The 18,541-nt window shown below is 37.7% G+C and overlaps 1 protein-coding gene across 2 annotated transcripts in view; it reads left to right on the forward strand.

Annotated features, from left to right (window-relative positions):
- The window catches only part of LOC137234544 (apolipophorins-like), an 867,416-nt gene that overhangs the window by 688,044 nt on the left and 160,831 nt on the right, over nucleotides 1–18,541 (forward strand). For both annotated transcript variants that reach the window (XM_067758005.1, XM_067758006.1), the window contains exon 5: nucleotides 13,130–15,236. In XM_067758005.1, the coding sequence (XP_067614106.1) occupies nucleotides 13,130–15,236 (2,107 nt within the window). The remainder of the gene's footprint in view (nucleotides 1–13,129; nucleotides 15,237–18,541) is intronic.

The following is an 18,541-nucleotide window of genomic DNA, read 5'->3' on the forward strand; positions in this document are numbered from 1 at the left end:
CAAACACCTTCCAGAGTCACCCCTGGTCCACCCTTATGGCAATATCTCGAAAAGGCGTCCACCTATAGAACTAAGGTCCACTCCCTTTTAAAATACTCATTAACACCTTTCATTTGATACCCATATCGTACAAACACATTCTAGAGTCACCTCTGGTCCACCTTTATGGCGATATCTCGAAAAGGCGTCCACCTATGGAACTAAGGCCCACTCCCTTTTAAAATACTCATTAACACCTTTCATTTGATACCCATATCGTACACACACCTTCTAGAGTCTCCCCTGGTCCACCTTTAAGGCGATATGCCGAAATGGCGTCCACCTATAGAACTATGGCCCACTCCCTTTTAAAATACTCTTTAATACCTTCCATTTGAAGCCCACGTCATACAAACACATTCCAGGGTTACCCAAGGTTCATTTTGCTAAATGGGGATTTTCCCTTATTTTGTCTCCAAAGCTCTCAGCTGAGAATGTAATGTTCGGTTACACCCGAACTTAGCCTTCCTTACTTGTTTTATTTTGTAACAAAACAGCGTGTCAAAAGCCGTGTTTTTTTATACACGCGTGTACGTTCACGTTTGCGCGTGAAAAAAATGCCTATCCTCGCTTAGATAATACTTAGGAGACCCATCTAGCGGCAGCGGTTAAATAACTAGCTACAGCCACAGGGTATACCGAAAAGCGGAGACACAACCCTCTGATGGCCATAGGGTATAACATAGAGCTAAATCAGTTGCGATGAATTGTGGACACACATAGAATACATAGAATTAGTGTAGAAGGTGAAACAAAAACACATATTTCAGTTACATCTGAGTATAATGCGTATTGAAATTTAGTAGTACATATTTTATGCGCAGCAATTTCAGAGGTGTATTTAAAGGTTGACGCTTAGCAGTCCATACAAAGTTTAAGCGTATAGACGTTTACGTGTAAAAAAAAAAACACGACTAAAGACAATTCGACAATGCGCCTGCCAAAATATTTCTACAGTTACAATTTGTTTAACTAGGTCAAACTAATATGCTGACTCAGTACGTAAATGTTAAGAATGTAATGTATTAGTGTTAGTGTAAATACGTATGTGTAGAATAAATAATTTTGTATAAAAGGAAAGACAATTCTAAAATAAAACCAATCGCATTTTAACGCTATACATCAGCGTTTAAAAAATATTTTCGTTTTTCTTTCCAATTTATTACATGGCGATCCTGCCAGCCTGATCTTCAATTAGCTGAAAATTTGCTCATAAGCAAAATTCACTAGATCTTGCTGAACAGAGATCTTTCCAAAGTTTTTAGTCAAATATTAAAATATTAAATTAAATATATTAGACAAAAGTTAATGGCCATACATTAGTGCCAAAGAGGACTAACAAAAAAAAAGTCCTAGCAAAATATTTTCTAACACTACTAAAGAGCACTGGCGAATATTGAATGAGGAACACTGGCGAATATTTTACTTGGACGAGGAGCATAAACGGATATTACATTTTTTAAAACGTATCAACTGGTTGCGCATAGAAGAAGTGGAATAACATTTCATCCAAACTGGCGGCATAACAACTTGGATGCAGTTAGAATGCGCATAGAAGAAGTGGAATAATGATGTATATTGGAACGATTTTCCGTCATCCCTTGTCAAATTTGGTTTTGAGACAAACCGGTTTCGGCGTTGTGCCGTCATCAGTGTCGATTTTCGTTCTGATCTGTTGTTGTCATTTGTCCTGTATTTATAGTTCGTAGGTATATGAGCAGGTATTGTCAAATTGATGCTTGTGTATATTTATTTATGTGTATGTGATGTGTGTTCGTTCAGAACCGAGGATGGTTTACTAATCGATTTGTGTGGCTGACTGGGGTAGGTAGAAATCTGTGATTTTAGTCGTTTGACCTTCTTTGTCGGTTTTTTGTTTTGGTGTGTTAATTGTTTTGTGTTTATTTGTTGTTGTGTGTTTGTCTGTTGTACCTGTGTGATTAAGTTGTTTCCTGTAAACAAGTTTTAAAGGCTCGAATATTGTGTCAGAAATTGTGTTTATCTGTTCGTTTATTATTCTACCGTCGAATGTTTTCTGTTTGTAGATTTCCATGTTTTCGAGTACGTTGAGACGTCGGCCCTTTTCTTGTATGTGAAGAACCCTAACTGTTTTATTGATATTTGTTGTGGAACATTCATTCTCGACCATGTGATTCGCGAAGTTAGACTCGGGTATAATGTTTGGATTCCGTATTTTTTTGTTGTAATCTCTAATATGTTCTCTGAATCTCGTTCTTATTTGCCGTCCTGTTTGTCCTATGTAACTATGCTGGCATCCGCAGGTAAGCTTGTATACGCCGTGGCTGCTAAACGGATCCTCTGAGTTAATGTTAGTTCTTAGTTTAGGTCTCAAAACCAAATTTGACAAGGGATGACGGAAAATCGTTCCAATATACATCATTTATCCACCCTGTCGGAAAATCAACCAAACAAGATAAGTCAGTTATTGCTTGTCAGGCTTTTAACTTGAACGCGAACGGACTACTAACAATTTACAAGCGACGCCTACTGAAAATATATAAAGCAAAGGCGAGCATTTGGTTCAACAAACAATGCCTGGAATTGAATGTTACTCCGAAATTCGCAAAAATAACAATAAAGGCAAATACCAAATCTAGCAGGAAAACAGTTAGAAAAGCGGAAAAGGATTTTTTAAAATATGAGTTGGAAAGCTTATACTCGAAGAAGGATGAGATAAATGCCGAGTTATTATCTATCCATTTAAGATTGGCAGAACAACTACCTACGACTGCATTAATGGAATGTTTCGACCGCATTAAGACAGAGGTCGATCAGGAACTACAACAAAAATACAGGGCGCTGAACCGAAAATTGGACAAGCTGGCAGGACGACGAGAGGGTAACCAAAACCAAAACACTCACCAGTTTCATGACAAGTTCGTTAACCTTACAACAGTGGCCATTACCAAGGAAGAGGCACAACTTCTCGAAAAGGGCCTGAAGCACAATATCATGGACCAGAATACAGTAAGAAAAACGGAGCAAGCGATTGTAGATGCGGAGATCGCAATATCATTGATACCACAGGAAGAACAGGAGCACGCAAGACACATGTGCAGGGAAATCATAAAAAAGGAGGTGAAAGCACAGGAAGGACAAAAACCGAATACAGAGGAGAAAACAATAAAGAATCTACGGCATAAACTAAGGAAAAACAATATTGTCACAACGAAAGCGGACAAAGGAAATACCACTGTGCTAATCGAAAAAGAGCAATATATATCCAAAACCGAGGATCTCATAGAGGAAATGAAATGTCGTAGAATGAGAGAGGATCCCACAGATGAATACCAAAAACAAATCAAAGTTGCTATAAAAAATGCAACAAATATAGTAGATTCTAACATGGCACATAGATTGGTCAAAATGAACCCTTCGGCTCCTCCACTGGTTGCGCTACCAAAAATCCACAAGCCGGACACGCCAATGAGGCCCATCATTAATTTTAAATCGGCACCATGTTACAAACTGTCCAAATATTTAAAAACGATATTGATTGATAGATACTCTGGAGCTAAGGAACGAATATGCAATAGCTAACACAACAGAACTAATAGAGAGGCTCGAGACCGTAGAGCTAACAAGAAACAGCAAATTGGTATCTTTTGATATAAAAGATTTATACCCATCTATACCACTATCGGAGACTTTGGACATAGTTAGCTCAACAATAGTTCATAACACAAAAAACAAAGTGAAAAGTATGCAAATCACAAATACGCTAAGAACCACTTTACGTCAAAACTATTTTAAATTCAACAATAAAATATATAGACAAACAAACGGTCTTGGAATGGGAAGCCCCACATCAGCAATTCTTATGGAAGTGTTCATGCAAAATCTGGAAGAAAAGTACATACAGGAGCTGAAGTCCAAATTAGGCGTGTCATTTTATGCTAGATACGTGGATGACATAATATGCGTTTTAACTACTAATAACGAAGAGCTCGTACTGGAGTACCTCAACAAACAGCACGGCAATATAAAATTTACAATGGAAACCGAAAAAGACGGAGGAATCAACTATCTAGACCTAACGATAAATATTGATAAAGAAGCCAAAAGATTTAACTATGACATATATAGAAAGTCAACGGCCACCGACACAATTATACACAATACCTCAAATCACCCTCAACATCATAAAAATGCAGCATTAAGGCACTTGGTACATAGACTTGAAAGAACACCTCTTACACAAGAGGCATATAAGAGAGAACTTGAGGTCATATATAATATCGCTGCAAACAACGGATATAAAAAGGCACTAGTAGATAAGCTCAGAAGGACAAAGGGAGAACCAAAAAGAAATAATGAAAAGGAAAATAATAGCTGGACGACTATGACATATACTGGAAAAGCAACATATAAATTGGCAAACTTCTTTAAAAAATACAACATTAACACAGCATTCAAAACATCGAACAATCTAGGGCGAAAACTAAGAACTAACATTAACTCAGAGGATCCGTTTAGCAGCCACGGCGTATACAAGCTTACCTGCGGATGCCAGCATAGTTACATAGGACAAACAGGACGGCAAATAAGAACGAGATTCAAAGAACATATTAGAGATTACAACAAAAAAATACGGAATCCAAACATTATACCCGAGTCTAACTTCGCGAATCACATGGTCGAGAATGAATGTTCCCCAACAAATATCAATAAAACAGTTAGGGTTCTTCACATACAAGAAAAGGGCCGACGTCTCAACGTACTCGAAAACATGGAAATCTACAAACAGAAAACATTCGACGGTAGAATAATAAACGAACAGATAAACACAATTTCTGACACAATATTCGAGCCTTTAAAACTTGTTTACAGGAAACAACTTAATCCCACAGGTACAACAGACAAACACACAACAACAAATAAACACAAAACAATTAACACACCAAAACAAAAAACCGACAAAGAAGGTCAAACGACTAAAATCACAGATTTCTACCTACCCCAGTCAGCCACACAAATCGATTAGTAAACCATCCTCGGTTCTGAACGAACACACAGCACATACACATAAATAAATATACACAAGCATCAATTTGACAATACCTGCTCATATACCTACGAACTATAAATACAGGACAAATGACAACAACAGATCAGAACGAAAATCGACACTGATGATGGCACAACGCCGAAACCGGTTTGTCTCAAAACCAAATTTGACAAGGGATAACGGAAAATCGTTCCAATATACATCATTTATCCACCCTGTCGGAAAATCAACCAAACAAGATAAGCAAGTGGAATAATATTTCAACCCGACTGACGGTATACAACTTTGCACTATGATTTAGACTGGCAGCATGACTGGCGGAGAGCAAGTTTTATATGTATATTTAGAATCAATTGAGCGGCCTTAGGGACGCTAAACTATGTGCAAAAACTTCGTTTTTGCTTAGGAAATTTTTTTTATCTGCATTTTAAGTTAGAATCATCATTTCTGCTCAAAACCTTTGAGAGGCTGATAGATGTGTACATAAATTTCAACGTGGATGAAAAGCTGCTCTCCACAACACAGCATGCGTACACCAAAGGGAAGTCGGTAGACACCGCATTGCATAGGGTGGTAATAAGCATAGAGAAATCTCTGGAATATAAGGAGTATGCTCTAGGAGTCTTCTTGGACATTGCCGGGGCTTTCAATAATGTTGCAAAATGGGGGAATATGGATGGTCTTAATTACATTAAAGTACATTCTGCCTTAATCAGATAGATCGGCTGCATGTTAAATTGCAAAAAGATTACATCACAATGGGGATTGTACGAGGCCACGAAATCAGTGGACAGGGGCACGCCGCAGGGAGGGGTGCTATCACCTCTGCTGTGGACGCTGGTCATCAACCAACTGCTCAGGCAATTCGATGAGGGACCCGTAAAACTTACGGCTTACGCAGATGACGTTGCAATTGTCATAAGTGAAAAGTGCCTTCCAACGATTAGTTCTTTGATGGATCGGGCGCTTCGCGATATTCATACCTGGGCATCTAATGTCGGGTTGAAAGTCAATTCGGAGAAGACGGATATGGTCTTGTTTACAAAGAGGTACAAGGTCCCAAATTGGACCAGGCCTAAGTTAGGAGGGGTGACCTTACAGAAACCTTGCACAAAATATTTAGGAATCATCCTAGACAGTAAGCTGTCATGGAAGCTCAACGTGGAGGAGAGGGCAAGAAGGCCTCAACGGCACTCTATGCATGTAAAAGAATGATGGGGTGTACGAGGGGCCTATCGCCCTCTCTTTCTCATTGGGTTTTTACAGCGATTGTAAGCCCTATTCTATACTATGGAGTTCTTGTTTGGTGGAAAGCCACACAAAAAACAACATACCTCAAAAAATTAGAGGGGGTATGCAGACTATCGATGCTTAGCGTTACGGGAACCCTGAAAACAACCCCGACGGTTGCACTGTATGCCATTTTGCACATCCCACCTGTAGAACTGGTAGCAAAGAACAAAGCGTTAACGACCGCAACCAGGCTCGGTGCTTCGGGGCAGCTTGAGCGCCGACCATATGGCCATAGTAGTATAGCGTCATCAATCACAAGACGAACAGACTACATGATTCCCTATCTGCGCTTTGAGGGAGATCTTAAGGCCACAATAGAGGTGGACGGTTGGCGCAAGGGTGTGCAAATGGCGGACGAGGCGATACATGTGTATACCGATGGTTACAAAGTAGTGGAAGGGGTAGGGTCTGCGGTATACTGCGCTGATCCGGGAATAAGCAGATCCTACAGGCTGCCGGATTACTGTAGCGTTTTCCAAGCGTAAATATTAGCCGTAACCAAAGCAGTAGAAACCCTGGAAGAGAATAGCTTAAGCTGCAACCGTGGTTACTTTTATATTGACAGTCAAGCAGCAATTAAGGCAATAATCTCACATAGCACAGCATCTAAATGCGTGTTAGAGTGTAAGCAGTCTCTGGAGAGAATCGGGACAGGGAGAAGCATACATCTATATTGGGTCCAAGGGCATATGGGAATAGATGGGACGAACTAGCTAAAAAGGGCGCATCCCTTGAAGCTTGCTCCGTAGATGTCCCAATTAGATTGGGCGAGATTAAGCGAAGGCGAGAGGTGCACATGATCGACCAAGCGGGAAAGGCGTGGGTTCAAGCGCGGGGCTGTAAAGTGCCGAATATTATGTGTAGGTCTTACAACCTTAGACTAACACAGTTGCTCCTATCATTAAAAAGAGAGGACTGTAGACTCATGACGAGTATTCTGACTGGACACTGCCTTCTGGCGTCACATGCCTTTAAACTAGGCTTGGTCAGTGATAGCAGATGTAGGAAGTGCGGGTTGGAAGAGGAAAGATCGAGCACGTTCTGTGCTCGTGCCCTGCACTTGCCAGGCTAAAACTCCACCTATTAGGAGTGATACAGCTGTCAGATCTAGAAGCAGCAAGTGGCTTAAGTCCTAGGAAGCTTCTAGTATTTGCAAAGAGGACGGAGTTATTTTATAACATAGGTCCTGGTTTTTGATAGGGTTTTTCAGTTTGGTCGTTAAAACAAACTTCTGGTAACACTACGGACTCAATCAGTCTATGTGAGGTCCTCATGGACCGGCCAGTTCAACCTAAATACCTAAGTTAGAAGCAATATTTCACAAGAGGACTAGTTTAATGAAAAAATTGTGTCAAAAGAATAAGGGAGAAGGATCTAATTAAATAAATTAAATATTAAAATAAAAAAAAAAATTAAAACTAGTAAATTGGAATGCTTAATAAGAACAACAAAATTTTCAAATAATTTATCAAAATTTTTTTTTCGGAATGCTTAGACCTCATTCAACTCATAAAATTGCGAGAATATTTTGAAAAATAAAAGATCTAATTATATTTTACTATTACAAATTCCTACTATCGAAATTTATAATTTAAAAGACACAACCATTCCACTATTTAAGTTAATAAATTAAAATGCAAAGGGACTTCTCGAAATTCCCCCTCCAATGGTGGGACGAAAATACCCTGCAAACGAGAGATCAACAAAAAGAACTAGAGGGATTAAAGAAGCTTTGGAAGATTATAGGAATGACTAGGGAACCAACCCTAGAAGATATAATAAACCCCACGACCAAGGCTGAAGAAATCATGAGAATGATAAGAAGCGTATTCCCCGAAAACGCCAAAAATTTAATTATAATAATGTTTAAAATCCTTTTGATATGAACAAATAAAAATATTTGTAAATATTTTGAAAAAAAAAAATAATAATAAATTTTACTAAGCTAATTATACAATTTTAGAAATGCAAAAACAAAAACTACTTTTAAGAAACTTAAAATTTTTTGGATTTACAATTTTTATAAGAAAGTTATAAATAAAATAAAGTGCTTAAGGTAAAGAATATAATCAAAGACATTTTATTAAAATTGGTATTTAAACAGTCATTCACTAGTAACTACAGGAGTTTCAAAATGTCTTGGTGAACAAAAATAGCCAAGGCATTATGATGGCCATAGCTGGCTACGAAGTAGGTATGGGAAATTCTGAATCATCAGAGAGTAGAATTGTAAAATATGAGCCACCAGACCAAGTAGACCCAAAAACCACCCAAAACATCACAGACATTTGGCTAGCTGCCCTAATATGCACAATAGGGCTATTAATCATCGCAATAGCCGCCATACTCAAAAACTATATGAAATTTAAATATAGGCAATTTAATAACGTGCAACAGCGCGTCTAAAATTTTGTTTTCAAAGTTGAGGAAGAGCAATAAACAATTCAAGTAGATCCCCAAAAATAACCTCCAAAGTCATCTTCATTAGCCCACCTAAATTCAATCGCAAATCAGGAACCTGTATAATTTTACAATGCACAATCGTAGTTTCTAAGGAAGTATGCAAAATACAAAAATACACAAAAAATACCAGCCAAAAGAACAACAAAAATTAAGAAAAAGTCACAAAAAGAACCTATAAAAATATACGTGAAGCGCTATATAAATTTGTAACAAGTATCCATGTCGCACTCGTTTTCATCTTAGGATAGAAAAATTTTAGCGTGGAGAGGATTTCAAGCAACCAGATTGTTAAGGAAGGTATTGACTTAGGACAATATTCGACCAGGCATACAAGAAATGCCGGCAATCCAGGACTTGAAATTTAGAAGGAAAAGTGAAAATTATATAATTTTACTCGAGTAGGCAAATTTAAAAATAATAAAATTGTACCCCCGTTCTCTAAGATCAAATAATTGCACAAACTCAAGAGGTTGTGCATGTGACAAATCCCGGTTAAAAATAAATAATGCTTCATTAATATCATGACGATTCTCTCTTGGTGGCCGCCACAGAAATCGCATGACACATAAAATCAAAATATATTGCTGGAAAATACGAAAAAGTCAAGAAAAAAGAGACGAAAAATGTTTGCATCCACTATAAATCCCGTCTACCCATTACCCGAACTACTACTACTAATATAAACTACCTTGCTCTTCCGTCAACCACAGCCCCTAAATCCCTGCATAATTAGCTATATATCTCATTTTATAAATTTCAGCATAATTAGCCACAGATTTTTTTATGTACTAAGTTTAATAAAACCCTAACGAAATAAAATAACAATAAAAATCGTTATTGAGTAGAAATAATTAAAGTTAGAAATATAATAAGAAAGAAGTAGATATAAGTATGACCTGTTTCAGTTAGGAAAACCAATTTTTTTAGAGATGTCATAATTTTAAGGAAATTATCTTTAACTTAAACCTCAATAGAATAAGGAACATAAAAAAAAAATATTTTTACTTCAACTCCCATAGAGTAGAAAATAGTGATAGGAACAATAAACATAAAGAAATAATAGTCGATAAGAATAGGCTTAAACCAACATAAAACATCTGCAAGTCACATAATTAATTCCACTTTACTCGTCACTCGAAAATCAGCATACAACAAATATGAAAAATAATGAGAAAACAAAAACAAGGTCAATATGCACACACGGCAATATGTAAATACAAAAAAACTTAAACATACAAATTTATTTTGGCATCTAGTTACGATTACCTCATAAATATTAAAGAATAATTTGTAAACATTAGCGATTTTTAAGTGAGTCGACAAGCTTAGATGTCGGCTATGTAAAACAAATGTCAACAGACAACACTTGATGCGAAACATTACTCACAATTATAAACATACAACCATACAAAAAAAAAAAAAAAAAAACACAACAAAAAAATGTAAATACGAAATTCAGCATATTAGAAACAAATGTAAACAGAAAATAGTGTAAATAGACCCTTTGTTTCCCATATCAAGTAACCGGTATGCAATAAATTATAGTATCACTCAAAAGCAGTTAAAATCCTTTTCTAATTCAAGCAAAACTCAAGTGGGTCACTAAGGCTCAGAAAAAGTCATATACTTCTTTTTCTTTTTAAGGTGGATGGTGTAGTACTATGCATGGTACCTCCTTATGTCAATACGTTTGTAGTATTATGCAGCATACTCTAATACGCCAATGTACTTTCTATGCAGACCACTCATATTGCATTCACATTACAATATCGACCTAAATACATTTCGTTTACCTCAACGCAGCGGTAGTTCAACATCACTTACTAATGCCGACAGCAAGACCTGCATCCGGTTACATTTCTACTGGCGCATTGACGAGTTCGTTAATAGCGTAACAGCGTGCCAAAGACAATTCGACAATGCGCCTGCCAAAATATTTCTACCGTTACAATTTGTTCAACTAGGTCAAACTAATATGCTGACTCAGCATGTAAATGTTAAGAATGTAATGTATTAGTATTAGTGTAAATACGTATGTGTAGAATAGATAATTTGTATAAAAGAAAACACAATTCCAAAATAAAATCAATCGCATTTTAACGCTATACATCAGCGTTTAAAAAACATTTTCGCTTTTCTTTTCAATTTATTACAGTACAAACGCATTCTAGAGTCACCCCTGGTCCACCTTTATGGCGATATCTCGAAAAGGCGTCCGCCTATAGAACTAAGGCCCACTCCCTTTTAAAATACTCATTAACACCTTTCATTATATGTGTAGTATACATTGTATACCAATATCGTACAAACACATTCTAGAGTCAGTCCTGGTTCACCTTTATGGCGATATCTCGAAAAGGCGTCCACCTATTGAAATAAGGATCACTCCCTTTTAAAATACTCATTACTGTGTACCCATATCTGCAAACACATTCTAGAGTCACTCTTGGTCCACCTTTATGGCGATATCTCGAAAAGGCGTCCACCTATAGAACTAAGGCCCACTCCCTTTAAAAATACTTATTTACATCTTTCATCTGATACCCATATCGTACAAACGCATTCTAGAGTCACCCCTGGTCCACCTCTATGGCTAGATCTCGAAAAGGCGTCCACCTATTGAACTAAGGATCACTCCCTTTTAAAATACTCATTACCACCTTTCATTATATGTGTACCCATATCTACAAACACATTCTAGAGTCACTCTTGGTCCACCTTTATGGCGATATCTCGAAACGACGTCGACCTATAGAACTAAGGCCCACTACGTTTTAAAATACTCATTAGCGCCTTTCATTTGATTCCCATATCGTAAAAACACATTCTAGAGTCACCCCTGGTCCACCTTTATGGCGATAGCTCGAAAAGGCGTCCACCTATAGAATTAATGCCCACTCTCTTTTAAAATACTCATTAACACCTTTCATCTGATTCCCATATCGTAAAAACTCATTCTAGAGGCACCCCTGGTCCACCTTTATGGCGATATCTCGAAAAGGCGTCCACCTATAGAATTAATGCCCACTCTCTTTTAAAATACTCATTAACACCTTTCATCTGATTCCCATATCGTAAAAACTCATTCTAAAGTCACCCCTGGTCCACCTTTATGGCGATAGCTCGAAAAGGCGTCCACCTATAGAATTAATGCCCACTCTCTTTTAAAATACTCATTAACACCTTTCATCTGATTCCCATATCGTAAAAACTCATTCTAGAGGCACCCCTGGTCCACCTTTATGGCGATATCTCGAAAAGGCGTCCACTTATAGAACTAAGGCCACACCTTTCACTTGATTCCCATATCGTAAAAACACATTCTAGAGTCACCCCTGGTCCACCTTTATGGCGATATCCCGAAATGGCGTCCACCTATAGAACTATGGCCCACTCCCTTTTAAAATACTCTTTAATACCTTCCATTTGATACCCATGTCATACAAACACATTCCAAGGTTACCCTAGGTTCATTTTCCTACATTGTGATTTTCCCTTATTTTGTCTCCAAAGCTCTCAGCTGAGTATGTAATGTTCGGTTACACCCGAACTTAGCCTTCTTTACTTGTTTATTTCTACGTTCATTGCAGATTCCCAACACGGATTCTGTAAAGGCAAATCTACCATTACCAACTTACTTGAATACAAAAATCATGTTTCTAATGGATTTAGAGAAAATCTTCACACCGATGTTATTTACACTAATTTCAGTAAATTATTTGTTAAAATTTCCCACTCCTTGCTTATCCATCGACTTGGCTTCCAACCTGGTCCCGCTCAGTGGATCTCTCTTATATCTGCGGTAGAACGCAGCAAGTAATTTCTTGGCCAGTAGCCTCGTGCGTAATTAACAATTTTTGTCTTGTATCAGTAAATTATGTTGTTGAGTCTCGATGAATGCTAAACTTAGTTTCAACCTTCATATTATAACTACTGTCAATAAGGCTAGTGGTGTTCTATCATTCGTGAAACGATTGTCTAAAGAATTTAGTGAAAACCCTTTTTAACTAAAGCGTTTTTATTAGGTTGACATGTTATACGTGAAATCGAAGCACTGCGCAAAGCGTTCAATGCAATGATCAATGGCAACATTCGCTTTTTCCGACTTAATTAACTGCGAATTCTTCAAAGCAAAATTTTTTTCGGTTCGCGAAACCAATTACATACACAATTAGGCCGATAGCCATTGCAGCTAGTGCTCTTTTCTTTTTTTCGTCTTAAAATTTATTTTAAGCCTAAATATATAATAGTTATAATAATACTTACATATTTGTGTATTTTAACAACAAAACATTTTAATTTCAGTAAAAAGATCAACTCAATTGTTATAGAAATTGGTGATGTTTTTTTGAAAGGCGCTGCTGAAATACATGAAAGTTTGCAAGAAACTCTATCAGGATTCTATGAGAACATCCAGAAAATACTCAGTGAAACTATTATTCCAGCGGGCCATAACCTGTTGAAGATTTGTTCGACAATTTTTGGCGATTTTGGAGAACAAGTAATGCACTTTATAACCACAGTCGTGCAAGAAGCTTTTAATGCCTTAGAAAAATACACTCCTGAGTTGAAAAATTATGCCAAAGCAGTTACCCAGGCACTAAAAACAATAAATGAAGGTGGCTTAGAACTTGTTAAAATAGCCAGTGAAACCATTGAACAGTTCTTCGGAGAATTAAGGGAATGGCTGAAAACATTACCCACAATTGAAACCCTTAAAAATTATCTCACTGAACGTATGAATAAACTTCGTCTTATGGAGAACACGCTGGCATTAATTAATAACTTTCTTGATAAGTTGCACATTTTGCCCCTCACACAAGAGTCCAGTGAGTTCATCGACAAATTGCGGCAATACGTTGAAGCTAAACTATCTAATACTCCTATTGATAATGAACAAGCAGATGAGCTTGCAAATCTTTTTTTAAATGCGGTCAGTTCTTTATGGTCTAATATGGACTTCAAATCGTTATTGAGATTACCAAGAAATATACTTGCTCCAATATTCGATGTGGCTATAGAATCGCTTAAAGTCTTCGACCATTTATCATGTTTATTTTCCTTCCGCTTTAATGTCTTTAATTTCCTACTAAACGAAAATTGGAAAAATAGCTTTTTAGAGAATCGCATATATCCTTGGGTATTCTTCCATGATTTCAAACTACGCGGTCTCATCGCTGATGGGCACCAAATTTTAAGTTTTGATGGATATCATTATTCCTTTCCAGGAATTTGTAAATATATATTGGCGCAAGACAGTGTGGATAATAATTTCACCGTCATTGCTCAACTAAATAATGGCAAACTAAAATCTATTGTTCTCACCGATCGTGATGGCGGCAATGCTGAAATTACAGATTCTGGTGCTCTTAAAATATTCGGTGATCAAGTAGAGTACCCACAGCATGTTAAAGGCGTCCATGCTTGGCGCTTATTTTACACGGTCTGGATATATTCGGAATATGGCGTTAAACTCATGTGCACCCTGGATTTGAGAGTATGTCATGTTGAAGTCAATGGTTTTTACACTAGCAAAATACGCGGTTTACTAGGAAATGGCAATGCTGAGCCATATGATGACTTAGTTCAGGTAGACGGCACAATTGCTGCAGATTATGTTGCATTTGGCAATGGATATGGGATAGGAAAGTGTGCGTCTTTAACCTTACAATCCAAAGAAACAATCTTGCGTTCAGAATTATGTTCTGACATATTTAGTTTAGAGTCACCTATGTTATCAGGATACCTGTTTGAAAATGTTGCACCCTACCGCGCAATATGCGACGCTGCAGTCGCAGAAGCTTCAGACAAAGAAAAAGAAATGGTGGCTTGTACAATAGCTACAGCATATGGATCGGCGCTAAAACTTATGAACATACCAACCCGATTACCCTCCCGCTGTATAAAATGTCCAGGTAGCGCTGGGCAAAGGGAACTTGGCCAGAAGTTCACAGTTAAAATACCGGGCAACAAAGCAGATATCGTTTTTGTCGTAGACATGGACGTAAATCCAATTGTGCTCGGTAAATTGGTAGCGCCTGTTATTTTGGAAATTCGAGATTCTCTAAAAACACGGGGATTCAATGATGTTCAAATAAGTGTCATCGCCTATAATGAATCCCAGCTTTATCCAGCTGTATTGACAAGCGATGGAGGTAAAACCAATTATAAAGGCAATATAACCGCCGCTCTACTCAATGGTCCCAAAAATTTCTGCATACATTGTGCTTCCCAAGAAATTGCCGATCAAAAAGTGGTTGAAATCTTTAAAAACTTTGAATTTTTTTTGAGAAGCATCATTCCACAGTCCGACGAGAAGGCCTTCCGTCTGGCAATCGATTTCCCATTCCGTGCAGGAGCAGCTAAGAGCATAGTTGGTGTTCGCAGCAATACTTCAAACTTTGTAAACTTGGTAAGATTATACATATTAGTTCACAAATGTCATTCTAATGCAGTTTTTGCTTTGTTTGATGTAATTATTTTTTTTTTAGCTGTCACTATGCCTTAGCATTTTTTACGAATATTTTGGATTTTTTATCGTATTCCTTGTTTTGCGGTCATAAATCTTATATGAGGAAACAAAGCTTTTAATGACTAAAGAAAATAAATAAATAAAAGGCACGATACATCTCCGAAGATAATTATGACGAGCTTCTCTTACGATTTGAATCGTGGTACTTTTTAATTTTCCCTATTAATAACTCTAGACATATGTTGTCGTGGAAGGTTCTTGTTTAGTGGACAGCCGCAAAAAAAGAACCTACCTAAAACAACAGGGGGCGTGAAGGCTATCAATGATAAGAATTAGAGGAGCCCTGAAAACCAGCTCGACGGGTGCACTATATACCATTCTGCACATTCAACTTGTAGACCTTGTAGCAAAGGACATAGCTTTAACAACTGCAACTAGGATCAGTGCCTCGGGGCAACTTGAGTGCAGACCGTTTCGCCAAAATAATATAGCCTGACTAATGGCAGGACGAATAGACTACCTGATTCCGTATCTGCGCTTCGAAGGGGCTCTTAGATCCACAACAGAGGTGGATGGTTGGCGCCAGGGTGCGCAAACGGCAGACGAGGCGATACAGATGTATGTACCCGATGGTTCAAAAGTTATGGAAGTATTAGGGCTGCAGTATACTATGCTGATCTGGAAATAAACAGATCCTTCAAGTTGCAAGATCATAGAAGCATTTTTCGGGCGAAAGTATTAGAAACACTGGAAGCAGTAGAAACATTGGTAGAAGATAGCTTAACCTGCAGCCCCATCAACTTCTATATTATCAGCCAAACAGCAGTTAAGGCAATAATCTCGCATTAGACAGCATCTAAAAGAATGTTAAAGTGTAAATAACCCCTGAAAAGAATTAGGATAGGGAGAAGAATACACCATATTGGGAATAGATCGAAATGATAAAGGCCACATCCCTCGAAACTTGCTCCCTAGATTGGGTGAGATTAAATTGAGAGAAGACGAGAGTTGCACATGATCGACCAAGCGGGAAGGGCGTTGATCCAAGAGCAGGGCTAAAAAGTGTCGAATATCATGTTGAGTCGTACAACCTTAGACTAGCAGTAAAAAGAAAGGACTGTTCATTTGACATAGGTCCTAGAAACTTCTAGTATCTGCCAAGATGACGGAGTTATTTTATATCATTAGTCGAGGTTATTAATAGGGTTTCCTGTTTGGATATTAAAAAAACTTCTGGTAACACTATGGGTTCATTTAGCCTATATGAGGTCCTCGAACCTAACCTATACTTAAAAGTAGAACAAATTCTATATACATGTACGCCAAATTTTAATATATTTGTGCAGAAATTCGAGATCGCTGGATCCTAGTTTGAAATTTGTTTATAAAAATTCAAAATAGTGTATTCAAAATGGCGAATCAGTTTCTCAACAAATTAGCCGATTTAATTCAAATTTTGAATGTTGCGATTTCGAGGTCTGTCATAACAAATCAAATGTAATTTTTTCAATATATTACCAAATTCGTGGCAGTTAAAGCTTTAAGCCACTTTTTTTTTAAATTGTGGGTGTGGTCATGAAAGAACTTCTTCAGTTCTATATACAATACCAAGAACCATATATGCGCAAAATTGCAAAATGATTTTAAAGACTTCTGACCTATAGCTTGTAAAACTTTTAAGTTTTCTTCTTTTAAATGCGATCGGTGCCACGCCCATTTTTCAAAATTTTACTAAACTTTTCTTTGCTTTATAAAGTAATAAACTCGCGAAGTTCCATCAATTTGTCGGTATTTCCTAATGCCTTTTCCTAACTTTGCTTTTTCAGAATCTTCGATACAGAAAAGATAGGTGTGGTTATAACTTGATTTCGACCATTCTCAATATAAATATATTTTTAATACCAATCTATTCTGGGCCCAGATAAGCCAGTACCCCAAATTTCGTAAAGATATCCCAATTTTACCTCAAGTTATTGTGTTAACGATCGGACGGACGTACCTGGGTCAATGTAAATATTTTTCGATGCTAATAATTTTGATACAACCATGCAGTCAAACCAACTAGTTGTATACTGGAAGAATACTAGTTTGCCAAAAATCCCCACTAGTTCGAATTCCGTCCTTTTTCCATATTAGTATTTTTAACACGGCTATGTCCTACGAAATATCAATTGCAAGTCTCTGTATCAGCATCATGCCTGTTGGCAAACTAGTCATTATATGCACCAAAATCGAACCGGGTGATATACTAGTCAGTATATGCATCACGATCATACCTGCATTAATTGGCCTCTTGCCACAATTATACCACATGGCATACTACTTAGTTTAAGCAATAGTTATTGATAACAGCGTTCTCCGAGCGCGACCTCAGGACGCTACGTCTCGAATTAGTGTGGACTAGGATTAAGACCTCCTTGTGTTAATTTAGATCAACCGGATGAGTTGGAAGGTGCCGTATCTCATCGTAGTGCTTACGGAGATGTTTCCTAATTTCTGTTGGAGTAGTGCGCGGTGGTCGACTGTTTGACAGGTCAAGTTCCACGAGGGCCGTCTTATGATGGAGTTTTGCTTGGTTCAGTCCGCAATATGCTGATGCCAGGTTAACAGAATATTTATGTACATATATCTAAATGAATGACATCGGTAGATACGACTCACAATCGTTAACTGAGTTTCCGGGCTTTGGTATAAGGATTATTCTTGCTATTCTTTGTTATTCTAAAGTGACAAAGGCTTAAATGACAAGTAAAAAACGTGTGTTAGGTAGCTGATGCCCTTATGCCCAAGGTGTTTTAGCATCAGCATAGCTATTCCCTTTCGGCCTATCGATTTAAAAGACTTGGGCCTTTTAATGGCTTCTTTAATCTGCAGAAGTAACGGTGAGGTGGTATGTACGTATACGGAATACGCAGGGCTTCCTGTGGGAATGCAAACCAGATTCCAATCAGTATGTCCTTGGAATGCGGCAGAACTCCGATAGTATAGTGTTGTATGCCATCACAGTGCATACAAAGTAACATGACTTGCGTTGTTGAAATGCACCGGATTCCAATCAACTCGATGCCTGATCCATAAATTTATACTGCCGGAATGCACGCAATTCCGGTCAGCATCTAGTGAGAAAGCACGTTTTTAACGTTGTTGAAATGCACCAGATTTCAATCAACACAGTACTGTCTTGTTTCTTTTTAATGTTCCAGGTGGAAGAGTCATGTATCCAACCCATCCTTATACGATATCGT

This window comes from Eurosta solidaginis, chromosome X, assembly GCF_040869045.1.
Source record: "Eurosta solidaginis isolate ZX-2024a chromosome X, ASM4086904v1, whole genome shotgun sequence".
Classification (NCBI taxonomy): domain Eukaryota; kingdom Metazoa; phylum Arthropoda; class Insecta; order Diptera; family Tephritidae; genus Eurosta; species Eurosta solidaginis.